The sequence below is a fragment of the Falco cherrug genome, chromosome 1, assembly GCF_023634085.1.
Source record: "Falco cherrug isolate bFalChe1 chromosome 1, bFalChe1.pri, whole genome shotgun sequence".
NCBI classification, from domain to species: Eukaryota; Metazoa; Chordata; class Aves; order Falconiformes; family Falconidae; genus Falco; species Falco cherrug.
Window position 1 is genome coordinate 47,475,174 of NC_073697.1, and position 17,044 is coordinate 47,492,217.

At 41.4% G+C, this 17,044-nt stretch overlaps 1 protein-coding gene across 2 annotated transcripts; it reads left to right on the forward strand.

The window, feature by feature from the left end:
- The first annotated feature begins 348 nt into the window (after positions 1-348).
- On the forward strand, positions 349-13,692 carry LOC102060165 (neuropeptide-like protein C4orf48 homolog). 2 transcript variants are annotated; one of them, XM_055707956.1, is made up of 4 exons: positions 349-480; positions 6,148-6,289; positions 8,112-8,200; positions 13,169-13,692. In XM_055707956.1, the coding sequence occupies exons 2-4, from the start codon at positions 6,166-6,168 to the stop codon at positions 13,238-13,240; spliced, it is 285 nt and encodes a 94-aa protein (XP_055563931.1). In that variant the 5' UTR covers positions 349-480; positions 6,148-6,165; the 3' UTR covers positions 13,241-13,692. The 2 variants fall into 2 exon arrangements, with proteins under 2 accessions (XP_055563931.1, XP_055564002.1); XM_055708027.1 differs by lacking the exon at positions 349-480 and adding an exon at positions 3,877-3,987.
- The last annotated feature ends 3,352 nt before the right edge of the window (positions 13,693-17,044 follow it).

Here is a 17,044-nt window from a genome sequence, read left to right on the forward strand (position 1 = left end):
CTCAGTTGCTATTTTTCAAGGCAGCCTTTGCAAGGAAAATGGCTAATGGTGCACTGCTTCTCAGCTGAGAGATCTCTTCTTTACCTTTCTAGGCTGCCCATGTTAGAAAAGGCCCCTGGACTCTGAAGTCTGGTTCTGGAATGGGGAGCTTGGAAAGAAAGCAGTTGGTCCCCCTCCAGTTCAAAGCCCATTCTTACATGTGCGTGTTTGTGTAGTTGCTGCAAAGTACTCAAAACATCCCTGTGGACTTAGCAAACTAGTTAAAGTTGAAACTATTATGTACCTAGAAATAGCTCAAACACAGCTTGGAGTGCAGCTTATTTCCAAAAGATATGTGTGCAGGAGGGACAGTGCAAGCCAAGGATAGCTCAGCTAATGCTAACCCTTCCTGAATATTGTCATGAGATTTTTAAATGCTTCTCAACTTCCAGAGAGATGCTGAAAGATTTGACCTCAGTTTAGCATCTCATCCAAAGAGCAGTAAGTCATTCTGACAATGCAGGTCTCCCCAAGAGCTGTGTGGAAAAGTCAGACTTGGACTTGAGCCAAGCCTCAGTGTTGCACTGAAACTCAAGACTTTTGGGGTCTAGAATGATTTCAGGTGAGCTATACTTAGACAGATAGGGACTGCAGGAGTTGGAGTTACTGACAAGGAAATTATTCCTAAAATTACTGGTAGGGAAAATGAAAGGAGGAACAATTGCAATTATTTGCTGCTACCAAGATATGTGAGACCTTTTTGGGGAAAAAAGGACGGCTTAATTTCTTAATCTGGTCACTCTGACACTTCCCAAGAGCTTTAAACTGGAAGGAAAAGAATAAGAGTCTTGCTTTATGAATAGCTCATATATCAGAGTGTGGGGCAATGAGATCAGCTTTAGGTGGTTTGATATTATTATTCATCACATCTGCCTGAAGGCCTCAATCAACACTCCAGCCTTGTGGTGCTGTGCCAACAAGTGCAAACACAGTCCCTGCCCTCGAGCTATCGCAGCCCCGGTATTATGGTGGGATGACAAGAGAGGGACTCAGCCAGAGGTGTGAAGCAGCAAGATATTGGTATAACGAGCACATTTGCATACCATCAGCAGTCACAGCCAGCTTCCTCCCCAGGCTCTGCCAGGCAGCATCGCTTTGTAGGATTTGCAGCAGAGGTAAAGCTTAAAAGAGGATTTGATGGAAGACAAGATGCTACCTTGTGGGGGGAGTTTTACCGTAATTTAGAGGGCAGACTCTGAGAAAGAGTAAAAGTGTCTGCAGGAGAAGTGACAGAATCTGTTACCTTTAGTGAGGGAAGAAAGTTTGCTGCTATGACAGAGTACTAGATTTAAGGGCCAAGGAGAGACCAAGCAGCGAAAAGATTTAAAGGTGAAGGCCTAAGCTTTTCTCTCAGTCCCACAGAAATATTACAGTATAAAAACATGTGCTATCAAGATGAAAAATTGAAATCTTAGAAACTGTGCTTTGATGCTTTTTAGCTGGTGGGGATATGGAAAAAACCCCACTGTGTTCAACTTCATTATAAAGAGACTATAAATTCTGCTTACCTCATGAATGGTCCCTCAGGGCAACAGGGGAGTCAGGGAATTCCAGCATTCACCCAAATGTCCCTTTTCACGCTCAGCCAGAGGTGCCACATGACCACCACTGCAACTTTGGGCACACCAGTGAAATCACCACTGAGGGCTGTTGTGCAGGTGCTAGGTGCTGTGTAGTCCCAGTTCTGGTCTGTACTTCCAGTTTCAGGGTGTCATTGGGCTAGTATCTGTACCACCCATGCTTTGTGCATGAAGGAAATAAGGAAATTGTTGGTGTTGTAATGTTCTCATGGGAATGTTCCCCAATACCCTTAACATAAGAGCTGCTCACACTCTGCAATTTCATGAACTGAGCATGAAATGTATTTTTACTGTGTTAAGCTTAGTTTAAAAAGGAAATAATTTTGAAGCAGAAAGCCAGAAATTGTCAGTTTGAAAAGTGTCAAAATAATTTTTTTCAAAACATTTTCAAGTGAAAGTATCCTAAAATGGGGTTTCTGCCTCCTCTGTAGAAGATCTTCTTGGTGAACTGATATTTTCCAGATGACAAAATATTAGCTTCAGTGAAAAGGAAAGATGGTGCTTAGCACAGTACAGAGTGGGGAGAAGTGCCTAAAGACGACATATGGTTAAAATGCTAAAAAGCAAGTTGTTCGTTGCAGGACAAGCAGATTTAGGACAAGGCTAAAGAAGGGACATCACAGTAGCTGGTATGATATGCTTAGAGCAAGGAATTTGGTAGCTGAGAATGGCAGAAACAGATTTTTAAAAAATTATTTAATGGGAGTCAGAAGTCCATTGCATGGGTCTAGAAGAATGTATCAGTGATAACACTCAGGCTTCCAAGGTTTGCTTGCTTGGTGTTACTGTTGTGATAAAGAAATGACAGGATTTGGGAGAACAGGGTAAAATTTACTGGGAATGATCAGGAGCACAGGTTAAGAAAAGGTGGGGGGGCGGGGGGTGGGACGATGTGTGTGTGTGTAAGTGAATTAGTATCTATGTTATTTCTCAAGAAGAGAGGCCAAGGTGTGAGAATAAAGTTCTGCGTTTGTAATTTGTGTATAGGCAGATACTTAATCAGACCAAATCCTGTATGGTTATCTCTGCAAGAACAATGGTAAATCTTGTTTGCCCAGAAGAACAGCTTCTAAAAATTATTTTCCCCTTCTCTCTGTTTTTGGATGTATAGGGATGACAGTACTATAGTTAATCCCCACTTGACTCTGCTTATGGATGCTGTGACTTCATACAGCAGCATGTGAAATTTTTACATCTTACTTAAAAAGTTGAATTAATGGGAGCAAACCATTCCCCTAGGGCTGTACAGGATAGAAAGTTTATAGAGCATGTTGAAAAGAAAAATGTTAACCAGCAATGTAGTCATAATTCTGAAAAGGAGTTTCTGCTCATGAAAACAATAAAGGTTGTGTGCCTGACCTTTGTGGACACTGAGTGCCCCCACCTTTCACCATAAAAGCATTTAAGACTGAGTCCCTATTGAACCGGCTAAAGCAAACACAGAGCACGGTCCCTTTGAAGGTCTGTGCATGCTTCTCAGTGCTGTGCCTGCTCTTAGCTGTGCTCATTCTCTCTGGAACAAGAACTGCTGGTGTCTAATTTGTGATGGGAAATGTGTTTTAGGGGGTGATGCGACCCCTGAATTTAGCTTTGCTTTGAAAGAAGTGTTTTATCATCTGCACTCCGTTATTGTATTGCATTCAGCACAAGTGCTGTCAGAGTTGTTCTGGAGTACAGCTCGTGGAGCATTGGAAGGGGAACAGAGGTGCAGGCTGGAAAAGGGAGGTGAAGTTTACTCAGTTTGGACTCCTGCAGCCATTCTGGCAGCTCTGGGACTGGGATCGCAGAAACACCCAGGAAAGCAGGCATGAGTGGTTATGATCCCTGTAACTCAAAACCATTCAAATGGCAAACTATGGACTGAACAACTCCTGGCTTTCACCAAAGTCTCACCTGTGACATGTCCTGCAGTTCCTGAGTGTGATCCCATGGTTTTTCCTAGTTGCCCATAAAGCAGGTGTCATTTGTCGTTGTTATTTTCAGGCAGTAGGGAAGCAATTTGAATCAGGCACCACATCCAGCTAAGCAGACTTTGAGAAAAACATTCAGTGGGCTTCAGAGGATGAATCAAATGGCCCGGCTTTAAAAACCTTACCTGGAGCAGTTAAGTCGCTGCTGGAACTTGCATGTCGAAGCAGAAACATCCTTCCCAAGTCCTGGGAGACACAGCCTGTTCCTCTTTAAATCTGTGCTGTGTGCTGCAGTGCTCTGCATTGTTGCCATGGCAGAAATCTCCCCATAGTAATAACCTCTTTCAGAGAAGGTTAAAAAGAGACAGTGCACATGCTCAGAAATGCTGCACTTGTTCTGTTAGCAGTTTGCAGCGGCCATTTCAAAGAGACCATCACAGAGACAAGAGAGAGATCAGGTACTGATATTTTTTCCTTTGTTAGAGGGGGTGACTTCTCATTCACAGAAGTCCATGCACAGATCTGTCTTCATTCCCAGTTGCACTGCAGAGAGAGACCACCCTTGAAGCCTGTCATGATTATTTCTCACAGATAGCAAATTCCCACGGAATAACTACGAGGCAGCAGTTAGATGTGATCTAAGGTGATTGCTGTACTCAGGGAGAGATTGTTTTGTAGGGGGCTCACATATGAAGCTGAGCGGGTGCTGGGGTGGGTGATGTGTGAGGTAGCCTGAAAAAGTTTAACAGCTGATCTGCTTTGTTTTGTTGAACCATTGAGGCACACATAGTCACCTGTGAGAATAGCCTCTGCTTCTACTGATTGGGAGGCGTCTGTGTTAGGTACTTTCAAATGAGGCTGGTATTGCCCTGATTTACTGTTATTCAGAGATACTCTGCTGTATCCTGTTGCAAAACCTGGTGTCTTGGGCTATACTTGTTTTAACTGCAGATCACCATTAATTAAAACAGAAAATCCAACCCGCTTGTTACGATTTTAATCCCTTTATTTCAAGGACTGTTCAAGTAAGAAAAAGGATCACATCAGATCACTTCTAAATAGTGGGAAGGATAGAAAATCCAGTTCTGAGGTTATAGCAATTACATTACCAGATCTTTTTTTGTGTGTGTCTGGTCTCAAATATATCTGTGAGTATAGATGTATGTGTGTGTCTCTTGCTTCTGAACCATTCCTTACTCTTATGTTTAGGATGAGGTGCACAGGAGGGGAATGTGTATAATGCTCCTTTCCTGGATGAATGGCTGGTTTGCACGTGCTGCAAGTGCTCGTGCAGAATTTGCAGCATCTGATTAGTTGTGTCTGAAACAGTGGATTGCATATATTGAAGAGCAAGCTTGTTCTGTTCTGTGTTTGTGATAAGATGGGGAAAAACCTTTCTGTTCCTGCTTCCCTCTATTGCCCTTCCAAATGTGAAATACAAGCTGTTTTCGGGAGTGCTGTACTTTTGCATTCAGTATATACAGATTTGAGTTCTTATGCAACATCTTTTGCTTAGTATGCACTGACTTAAAAATCAGGAAGAGACAGAATGTTGCCCTGCTTTCCCAGGTTTACCTAAAGACATTTTTCATGTGGATTTTATTGTGTTGCTACAGCTTAACCTTATTTGATTCTTTCTTCCATTTGAATGTACAGGAATGGAAGGTAAACTAAGCTGAACTAAGAACCACCCTAGCAGTTTGCCAGGATCCTCGAGGCTTGGACTGCAGTCTCTGATAGACAGCTGCAGCTTGACCCAGTCCAAGTTTCCTGCATTCCCTCTTGTCCTGAACAGTTTGCCTGTTGGATCAGGAAAATACTTAATTTGAAACCTGTGTACTTACAAAACAATTCTCCCTCTGTGTGAAGGGGAGTTGTTGCTGGACCAATCTGTACAACGTGCGTGTTCAGGGCATGGTGTGGCCTGGCTGCAATGTTCAGGAACAAATGGATGGCTGCAAATAAAGGTCTGAAGCCCAGATTAGGAGGGGAAACAAAAGGGCAAAGAGTTCTGATGCATTTACCATTAGAAGTTCTGCCTATGAATTTGTAGAGGTTTTATAAAAATCTTTTCCTTCAGCTACTTCCATAAAGGAGTAAGTTTTTATGATCTGTGGTTACCTTTAGTTATATAATGGTTACCTTTAGTTATGATGTTTGTGAAAAGATGGTGCAAGCCAGAGGGTAAAAAACCTCATTTCCAGGTTCAGGTCTATTTTAGCCACCTCTGTAATCTCTAAAGTTTTGATCTCAAGGTCTGAAAGTGAACCAGCTGTCCAGATTCATGTGCTAGTCTGGGACTGTGTAGTTAGACAAAAGGTTGGAGTCATACAGCAGGTAAAGTTGCTAGCATCCTGGCTTGCAAATGAAACCAAAAACTGCCTAGAGACTTCTGATCTTCTCCTTCATGTCTATGGACATTCTCTCTCAGCTGGGTTTTATGTGCACCACTGGAAAAGTATAGAATACTTGTGTCCATGGTCTAGACCTTCCAATACTTTTTTCTTTCAAATGAAGGCTGCCAATGTTTTAGCCATCAGGAACATTAAGTTCTTTGTAACAAAACCCTTGTACCTGTAATGTTCCTCACAAACTTATTTATGTCTCTTGATAAATAGAGAAGCACCTCTTCCAAGATGCTGGCACCGTGCCTTCTGAGAAGAGCAGTCCTTACAGTTCCTTTAGTTTTTGTGGTTGCACTGCTGCTCACGGAGCCTGTTAGATCTGATCAAGAAGCGGGAACAGCCATACCAGCTGAAAGTATGTACCACCCTAAAGTCCTCTCATACAGCTTGTACTGTAGATTTAATGTTGCAGGACTTCATGTCACTGAAGCTTGTCCAAATAATTCAAATGATATTGGATGTGTCTTGCTCATGTTGTTTTAAACCCACAACCTGATAGCATACCAGTGCTGTTTTTCTCCTGCATCCAAGGCTCTCCACTCTCTTACCCATGTCTCCTGCCTGTTGCTGTCTTGCTTCTCCTGAAATCTGCCATGGTTCTGCAACTTTTCTTTGGTACAGCCCTTTCATTGTGTTAACCCTTTCTATGCCAGGAATTACTGTTTGCTTTTCAGAGACATTATTGTGACCTGCTTTTTACAACTGACATTGACTGTTTATTACATCTTGCATTCTTGGTAATGTATACTGTTGTTTTTTATTAAAAAACATAGTATGATAATACACTTATTAAAAAAATTCTCAGTGAAGATGCCAAGAAAGCACACTTTGTCAATACCTAGTCTTGCAGCCTTCAACCACCTAATTCTCCTTTACTGAGCAGTGTTGAGTTTATTTTATGTCATAATGACAGCTCCTTGTATCAAGTTGTTTATGTGGAAAATGCTGTCCTCTCCTTTTGTCTGGTGCAAATATAAGAACACTAAGGTTGGGTGGTGGTACAACAGTAAGAAGGGAGGTCTTTAATACTGCTCAATGTTTATTTTTGATCTTTTTTTTCTTTTTCTTAGTCAGTTAAAGAATTTGGCAGACTCCTTTTCTCCAGCAGGCAGAACTCCTGTCTGCTGGTTACCACACAGATCATGAGCTGGAAGCTCATATTCCGGTTTATCAGAGGCATGTAGTAATCAGTCAAATATCAAGTGTCTGCAAAATAGGCTGACAGACACTGCAGGATTTTCCAACATCACTCTAGGTTTCATCTTTTCTTCCCTACCAGACCTCAAAGAGCAAACTAAACCTGTGCTCAGAATTTCTTCACTTGTGCAGTATTTCCTATGAAGTTGTCAGAGAGGCACAGGCACTGAGAGGCAAATAAGAGCAGATGTAGAACCTGATGATTCGAAGACATTTCATCATGTCTATATTTGTTCTGTCTCAGTACTGCTATCTGTTAGGGCACAGCTTTGTGTTACATGAGAATCAAGGCAAAGCAAACCTTGTGACCTTCAGTCTGGATATCTAGATACCAGAATACTATCTCAAACACTGGATTTAGTCCATAATGCAGCAGTTCTGCTTATCAGCAATGCCCACTAATGACAGGGCACTGGGTTTATCTGCTCCTTGCTTTACTAGCTTTGGACAAAGCTGTATCATATTTAAAGTTAGAGACTAAGTGATCTGTCTTTGTGATATTGCAGTCAATTTTATTCCATTAGGTTTCTATTTAAGCTCAAGTTTGTGAGATTAGAAGACAAGATTTTCCAAGGAACAGGTTCATGGTTTCAGAGGTAATTTCTGAAAAATGTGAAGATGAGGATGAAAATGTGCTCAGGGTTGGTGGAGCAAAAGAAAGGACTCAAGTTATGGGTTTAGTGTTTCCACACTATGAACTGTGACAAGAGAAGGATGAGGGAAACAGCAATAAAGGAGGAAGAAAATTTTTAATGCAAATTTGTTCAAGTAATTATTTTGTCGTTGAGAGACTGTGTGGACCATCATGGTGGACCATTTACAATAACCTGGATTGTTCAAGCATACATACATCAGTACTCTGTGGACTCTTTCCTGTAGCTCTTCCTCATACTCAGAATCACTGTTTATTTCTTCTACTTAATACTTCATGCCATATAGTCATGATTCTTTACTAGATGCTCTACTAAATGCTCTCCTAGGTCGTCCCTGTGTTGACTGCCATGCATTTGAGTTCATGCAGAGGGCTCTGCAGGATTTAAAGAAGACAGCATATAATCTAGACACACGGGTAAGGAAACATTAAAGTACTTTTTTTTTTTTTTTATATGGAAGAAAATGCTGTGGGTAAAAGTAGATAAAGGGAAGGATTTTGAATAAGACTATGAACTGTACTGTTCTATCTTCTAAACTGAGGCTGGTTAATTACATTTAATCTCTCTATGCAATAATCTGTGGAATTATTCTGCCTTGGGGTATCAGGGACACTAAGACCACTTAGGGAAGAGTGAACTACCAGTCCTCAGCCCTCTGTCCTTCTCTTGCAGAGTTACAGCCATTAGTGTTTCTATTCTCATTCCAAATGCTGAGCACACACATTTATTTTTTTTTTTATGTTAGGGAGAGTAAGGTGAGAGCATCATTTATATTTATTACCCAAAAGGAGAGAGCCAGTTCAAACAAAAAGCCTGCTAAAATAAAATACTCCCCTGCATATGCTTTTACCCATAGGGAGAAGTTAAGGGAGGAAACATCATCATGTATATACTTTTGACATTGCTCTGATTTCATAATGATGAAAAATGCCACAAAGTAGAACAGCATAGGGAATGAAACTTGTTTGGCTTGCAGTCAGTGTGAAGAATTTGCCAAGGTTGGTATCTTCCTTCTGTGAGGGGAGTTGAATTTGTCTCTTGCTGCTGCAACCTGCAATCTGTGACTAGCTGTATCCCAGCTGCTGTCAGATACTGGTGTCTCAGGAGGGTAACTTTCTCCCCACCTGTGTTCCCTTTCGCTGAAGTGCTATATCTACACTCTTACACAGATTTTTCAACAGAAGGTACTCAAACTTTCTTGATTTTCTAATCTGTGGTCAAGGTTGCTCACAGTTCAAAGCCTGCAAACTGGCATCTTTGAAGAATGGTTGGAGGTAACTCTGGGGAGGGTCCATGACGTTTAGGTAAAAATGCAGGTGCAGGAATGAAGATGACTTGAATTGTGACATACTACAAAACCCAAACAAACATTCCAGCACAACCACATTAGTATGTAGCGCATTTACAATTGAACAAGATCTGTTCAATAATTGCAGGTCCAATGTATTTTGAGCTTCTTCATAAAGAAATCTCGTTAATGAATACATGTGCTGAGCACTGTATGCAGCTCAAAAAAGATGTTCAGATTGTGCTGTAAAGTAGTTCTAGCACACCTTTTCTTCTTTTACAAACCTTTGAACTTTTCACCAGGATTTCTAGATCTTGATTTGAAAATATCTCAACTAAAATCTTCTCTGGTTGACTGGCTATGGTAGTGACCTTTACAACAACTACAGCTTGCAGACCAAGACAGAAGCTTTATAAAATACAAATATCCAAAGCAGGAGTAGCAGTAAAATCCCCAAACATAGCAACTGTATTTTAATACTTTTTAAAAAATAAAAGACTGCCAAGGAGAGGAAATTAGAGTACAAAAAACATTCGGTTGAGAGGAATGTCCTATTACTGACTTTCACAGTTGTAGATTGGACAGCATGCCTGAAAATGTGACACCATGACACATTCTCACCAAAAAAACCCTGTTGCTTCCTTACCACTTTAAAATCTAAATAATTGAATCCACACTGAGATCCTTTAGTACCTCTGGACTAGGACAGGCCTATTCCAGTCATTAAGCTAGGAATTCTGCCTACGTTTTCAAAAGACATGGAAATATTTAATAGTTGAAGACTTGGAACTGCCTTTGAACCGTGTTTCAAGTCTTAGTTTTATTATTCAGCTGTGGCCCAATTTGATGCAAACTAGGAGTTTTAAGACAATTGCTTGCAGCCACATATATATTTTACATTTGACTATTTTAGTCTGTTTTGCTCCTTAGCGGGGCAAATGTTTCTGTCCCTGAAAATACAATTTCCTTTGTTAGTATTCCCACTGGAGACACTAATTTCCTTGAAAAACTCTCTTTTGTTTGCAGGCATGATTTTTCGATGATGACTAAGGAGCTCCTAACTGTGTTGAAGGGGGAGGGATTCCCAGAAGCTTAGGGAGGAAATTCTCATTTAATTCCTTCTGCAAATCTCACCCTGCAGTTCTGTACGGGGGAACCATATAGTTTTATTGCATAACTCAAGAGTTTTCACACTTAATTCAGCCCTGTGTTGATCTGCATGGTGTCTCACAAAGCAAACTGACTCTAGCATAGGTCACACACTTTTATGAGGGCCATAGGCTATATCTGCTTCCTTTTACAAGACTAGGCATGTTTGTAACCTGCATTGATGTGATGATCACTTACTGATTGACAGGCTGGCTGCTTTTTGCTCATGTAGTAAGAAAAGTGTCACAGACCACCTCTAAGAAGCTGGCTACTACCTATGTGTGTGCCAGATCTGTTTGTCCCCCTGCATACAGTTTTCTACCTTTTCGTTGCTGCTGGCCCCTTGGAGCAGGCTGCAGGCTGGATTAGTTGTTTTAACAGCAGTTACCAACTCTGGGCAATCTTTTCTGGGGATATCTGTAATTTACCACTCAGCCAAAGCGGACTGTGTGGCAGGTGCAGCTCTGATCATGAACTAAAGAGTAGGTTCTTGTTCTGCTAGGAGGGAGCTGCTACCATCAAAACCATTCAGCCAGTTCACAGCCAGCTCCCTGCTGCATCTAAAAGTGGCTCAAGACAGAGGCCAGCAGGGAGAAGGCCATAAAACAAATCCTGTAAAACAGATCCAGTCCACGGGCTACACAGTTCACTGTAAATCTGCACTATAGACACTTATTTTCAAGATTCCAACCCATTTTTCAGAGTTAACCAGTGGACATTGTATATTAACTTCAAAGAACTTGGGAACTGCATTTTTAGCTTGAACTTACAAGCTTTTTTGTAGGTTCAGAATCTGGACTGTGCCCTGTTTGGGTTTTTTAATCTCTCTCGGCCACCCCCCCTCTCCCCCTTCCCCCAGAGGGGAATGTGTGTGTGAGTGTTTGTTTTGTTTTGGGTTTTTTTCTGGGTTGGTTTTTCATTAAAATGTGCTTTAACCCACCAGGGGGTAATAACAAATCTCTGTGCAAATAGTTATGTGATCATGCTCACAAACAGTCAGCAAAACTGTATTTGGGGCCATTCATTTTGCTCTTTATTCTTTTCTAAACTGTCAATGGTTATTTGGAATATTCAAAGCATATTAAGTTAGATGTGCCCATGAAAGTAACAACAAAGGCTTGAAAATGTTATTAAAGATATATGAAATGGTAAGCAGCCTTGGGGCTTAACTCCAATGCTGTTGGCATACTGTCAACCTCCCTTATTCAAGCCATTGCAAAAGATGTCAAGGAGATGGTTAGGAGGTAGTGATTGAGTGTCTTTGAGGTGATTGGCAAAGTCTCATCAGATCTTTCCAGTTTTGCAGAGTAGCTGAAACAATCAAAAGCGATACCTGATTTAATATAGAACCACACGGCTGTGTCTAGTGATTTATCTGGGGAAAAAATGTGACAAATAGATAGGTTTTACTGTACTCAGAAGACAGGTACTAAGCAGGAAGCTTCGGCCCAGCTCTGCTCTAAGTGTCTTTAGCTGATGTGGGTCAATGGATAACACAGCTTTTAAAACACAGCATTTAATCACATGACAATGCCATGTCACACAAAAATCACAAGATGGGAAGATTAAGGATGGATTTCACTGGCATTTAGAGCTGAGAGTCTTCATAATGCCCTTTTTTTGTGTTTCTGGTTACACCAGTGGAGATTAATTTGGTGAGTGGACTTCACGCAGCTAGTGTGTCCCATGACAAGGAGGAAATCCTCTCTTGGATCAGACTGATTCTCAGATACAGCTTCAGCTCATGATAGACAAACTGAGATGAAGATACAATCAAATGGCTCTGTGCTCTGTAGTGCATCTGCTGAAGCCATGTGCTCCAAACATCCAGAAAAACTAAAGTGTGTGTGTGCTAGAGAGGAAGGATTCCCACATTTCCCTTATGTAGCCCTTCTGTCCCTTCCCTGGTCCTCAGCCCCTTCTTGCACAGGTAGGCTGAGAGGGTGCAGGCCTTTCTGGTCAGCTCCAGCTCTGAGAAGTTCTAAATCTACCTGTGCTGCTCCAAAAAAACCCTGTGGGCAGCAGTGATTTCCTGATACTGATGAATGCCAGTTGAACTGGGAGACCACTGCTTCCACCATTTTGGGACCCCTTTCCTTAAAGAAGCCAGCAATCTCATCGCATTTGAACTGTGACAGCTCTGTGCCAGCTCAGCACCTACTGTCTATTTTAGACTCCAACAGTGTATTAACGGTAACAACAGTGAAGCAGAAGTTAAAACAGAAGTAAATTTCTTCACTGAGAGGGTGGTCAGTCACTGGAACAGGCTCCCCAGGGAAGTGGTCATGGCACCAAGCCTGTCAGAGTTCAAGGGGCATCTGAACAACGCTCTTGATCATATGGTTTAATTTTGAGTAGTGCTGCAAGGAGCAGGAAGTTGGACCTGATGATCCTTATGGGTCCCTTCCAACTTGAGACATTCTATGATTCCATGATTAAGTTATGCCTTACTTCCTTTGTATAAATTTCAACAGTGAGTCCAGGCTGAAATACTTTAAATTTTTTGTTTGAGTCTGTGTTTAAGTAAAATTACTGACAGGGTTTTGGTGGTTTTTTAAGGCTTTCATGAACTTGAGACCTTATGCTCCAGTTTGTGCAGTTGTAAAAAGAAAGTAAGATTGTAAGAAAGAAAAGTAACTTTAAACAAAAATAACAATGCCCAGACATATACTGAATGTACTAATGTGAAAAACATGAATGTGTACTGGACTGAATTTCTCCATGTCAGGGGAAGTATTGCCATGTTGGTATGCCAATTAATCATCCAGAAACTAAATTATTTTGCAGAGCAGTAAGCAGTAACTCTTATATTTAACTCAAGCCTCATCTCATACAATCAATTCCAAATCTTAGAACAAAAGTAAAACTGACTTTTCTTTGGGACCTAATTAGTTTTACAGTGCTGACACTTGTTTTTTGATGTTGCTCTTGTTCCCCCCTCTTATAGACAGAAACTCTGCTTCTTCAGGTGGAAAAGAGAAATCTGTGCGACTGTGTAACTGCAAATCTGCTGAACTGAATCCTGGAGGCCAGCTAAGGAGTATCACCTGTTCAGCGGTTTTTAAAATGCAGCTGTATAAAATACAGCTTTATGGAGTTCATGTTGCAAGCATGTGAGCCCCAATGTACTGAGGAAACTGGGGGGCTGTGTCTTCTATATTTGTCTGTTCTGTTGTTTTTTTTTAAAGAGTATCCTCTTTTCACATCCGCTGGGTTGCCAGTAAGGGCTCAATTCAGTAAATCTTACTTGGTATTAGGGCGGGGGAAAAATTTACCTGCTTTGATTTTTGAATCAGAGTTGGCCAAGTGTAACCCACAAGATAAACATGGCCAACAGTGCTCCAGAGACATTCACAGCTATTCTTTGTCTCCAATATGAACATATATCTGTGGCAACTTACCCAGTTATATTGAGATAGGACATTGTGGTCTCTGTAGGCTTTGCCTGTGTATTAAAGATGATGGAAGTCCTTTCTGTTTGTTGTCTGCACTGTGACCACATTCAGGCATGTTCTATCAGCTGTGATGAAGTATATGTCATGAGGAATTATGTGTGCTGTACTTGGACCAGAACAGTTTATATCTTACTGTTGAGTTTTCTGATACCCTGTGTAGAAGTGTTGTCTTATTTAATTCAAACCTTTAGTTTCTTCCCCTCCTTCCCTGGACACTCCATTCTTAACCCACTGTTTCTCTAAATAGCTTTATCTTAGCAGGTCAAGTGGCTAGAGTAGAAAAAGGAGAATAAGGGTATGACTAGGCAGCCTTGCCAGTTCCAGCTGTACCCAATCCTGCTAACAGCAACTGCTCAACATCACATTGAAGGAAAGCTCTGTGCAGTGCCAAGAAGTTTCTTCATGAGAGTCCTCCTTATTTTACTTCAGGTGAAATGCAGTGATAAGGTCATGTATATTTGGTCCATTCTGTGATGGACTGAACTATGAATATTTTGGTCTTTCCTTGTAGTTGCCTTTGAAAGCTGCTCCTTTTGTTTCAGGCGTGAAGAAAGACTTGTGCACCTGAAAGCTGAGATTATTTTTATCCTCAACTCTACTACTTTATTCTGAGATACGTTGTCCACTCACAAGTCTGAACTGGGCTGAGCAGTTTGAGTAGGTGCTCTGAGTTTGTTTGACATGGTTTAGAGCTGTCTCAAACCACTCCAACAGTGGGACTGTGAGGTGCTGACCTGGTTTGGGGAATGGGTGGGAGGTAGACATCTGAAGGCCAAGTTCTCTTCAGCTTAATTTGGAAGAAAGTGCCTGCCTGTGGCTTCACTTGTCTAACTAAGCTGGTGGGACTTTGCTGGAAGTGGACGAGAGAGGAAAAACAACTACTGCTCTGCCAGTCCCAGTATGGTAAGAGACAGCTGGGGGAGTAGGGGAACACAACAGACAGCCTCAGTGGCTTGCCAAACCTGTCTCAGGGCTTGGGAAACCAATTCTTGCACACTGAGAAGTGCAGCATGTTCTTCTGCATGGAACCAGGATACAGGCCAGTGCAGAAGCTCAGTGTGAACTGGAGAGGGGATTCTGATGTTATTTTTCCTAATTCCCTTGAGGACATAACACCTGTTGCCACAAGAAGCAGCAGCCAGGAGGGGTACAGATGGGGAAAGGGGGATAACTTTCTCATTCTCTTCCTCAGAATGTGAATTTTTTAAGAAAATATTAAAAGATTCCTTTAAAGTCTGCAGAATATCCATTACAACCAGGGATTTCCTAGTGGAAATTGCTGTGTGCTCCTTTGAAGACCACCTCACCTATTTTCCTTTAGGTGAACGGTTGTTCTGTACTACCTCTTGTTCAAACCCAGCAAAATAGCAGGAGTGCAGAAAACAGTTAATATGCCACCAGTTCTAAAGAAAGATTGTTAGGGAGGTCTGGGAACTGCACCCAGCAACCAGAATATCTGTTCCGGGCAAGTAAACAGAAACTCTTGAAGGATTTGAATATGTAAACTCAGGTTTAATATGACAGTGACAAGAGTCAAGACTATTTTTATAGAGCAAATGAATACAGCAGAACCAGATAAACTGGTGACAAAAGCAGCTAGGCTAGTCCAAAGTAATGTACAGACTAGAGGTCTTCTGTCTAGACAAGAGGTGAGTGAAGAAGGATATGGTAGAAGTTTATAAAACCGCGAATGACCAGAGACTGACTGTTTGCTGTACCTTCCCAAACAAGTGGGGTGCACTCAATGAAACCAGCTGGAGGCAGGGTCAGAGCAAACAGGAGAATGATGCTCTTGATCTACTGTGTGTTTCAGTTGTGGAAGTCCTCATTCCAGGATGTTGCTGATGCTAAAAATTTATGTGGGTTTAAAAAGCAGCTGTTCAGACTCATTCCTGAAAATCCTATTGCAAACTGTTAAATATAAAACCACCAAGATTCCTGAACCACAAGTTTCTGCAAGTTAAGGGTGTTGTAGGAAGACATTGCAGTTGACCTAGGTTTATGTTTTTCCCTATACATTTCCTATCAGTCAGTGCCAAAGCTAAGATACTGGTCTTAGAAGGATCTTTGGTGTGATCTGGTGCAGTTGTTCTTATGTGTAGTAATAAGCCTCTTCCCAAATTCATAACATAAACTTCCCTGTGCTCCGTAGAGCCATTCCTTTTTATCCCTTATAAACAAACACTTTTAGCAAGTCTTGAAGTTCTGGGTTTCCCTGTTGACTGAGGACATGGCACCGCTAAGTAGGCCAGTGGTCCCGCTTCTGCAGCCCAGCACATTGCAGAGGCCACTCCAAAAGGAGGAGTAAAGGCTTCTTTTTGAAGGGAAAGAAATGATACTGCAAAACATTTGCCTACTGCCAGGAAGGAGCTATATAATTACTCAGAGATTCGTGTACAAGCCCAGTTCTGTCTAGCTTTCAACCCTTGCCCTATCAGCCTTGGATTTTTGCTCAAGACGCTGTCCTAGTTACCCTTTGTGTTGACCATTCAATATGCAGATCATCTGTCCCATGCCATAAAGAAGTCTTGCAGCAATGCACTCGTGAGTAGCAAACACTTGTGCATGTGAAAAATGTCTGAAAGTGATCATACGTTGCTGTGGTCATGCTGCTGAGCTGGGAAATTTCTTCCAGACTTATAGTCCTACGTCTTTGATGGCTCTGGCACTGTTTTGCCTCTTGTTCCTCTTCATCTAGGCATACAGTATTTTCTCTGCCCTGTGAAAGCCAAATGTTAAAATTTATTTAACATTAAAAATGCAAAGTGTTAGTACAAACATGCTTTCTCTTCCCATCATAATTAAAACTGCCACTGTGCCTCCTACAAGAATTGCATTTTTTCTCCTCAAAATCCAAAGGTCCCTGCTAAATCCAAACTGTTGTTTCATATATAGTTAATAGGGCCATCAGAATATGCATGCATCCTCCTTGCTGTACAACTTGTCCTGTTTTATCCCCTGCAGTACATTATGTGGTTGTCTCTTGCTTTGTGACTGCACTGAAAGCTGTCTGGGGCAAAGAAGTTGTCATGTCAGTAGCACTGGAAGGTGGCCATCACACCTTCAGGTGTTGTGAACTTACGAAATAAAAATCACAATGTAAAATATGCTGGGTTGTTGCTCTAGTTTCAAACACAGTATTTTCTTTTATGCATAGGTTTGAAATTTAATCTCCATGTAGATATTTCTTAACCTTCTAACTCCAGCTTGCTGTTCTGACTGTAACTTTGTAGAGATAAGGAGGGGCAGAGAAGGTATTTTCAAGGCCTCTGAGCTCCTGAACTTTAAAAAGTGACTTAAAACAGAAGAAAAAGAGTTGCAGGCATGGATGTAATGAGCAAGGAAATGCAAATACCTGCATATATTCT

Bases quoted from the DNA above. Each gene is read 5' to 3' on its own strand.
- LOC102060165 (XM_055707956.1), top strand. From the start codon at position 6,166: ATGCTGGCACCGTGCCTTCTGAGAAGAGCAGTCCTTACAGTTCCTTTA. The intron at 6,290-8,111 runs GTATGTACCACC...ATGCTCTCCTAG, and splicing joins AACAGCCATACCAGCTGAAA to GTCGTCCCTGTGTTGACTGC. The intron at 8,201-13,168 runs GTAAGGAAACAT...CCCCTCTTATAG, and splicing joins CATATAATCTAGACACACGG to ACAGAAACTCTGCTTCTTCA.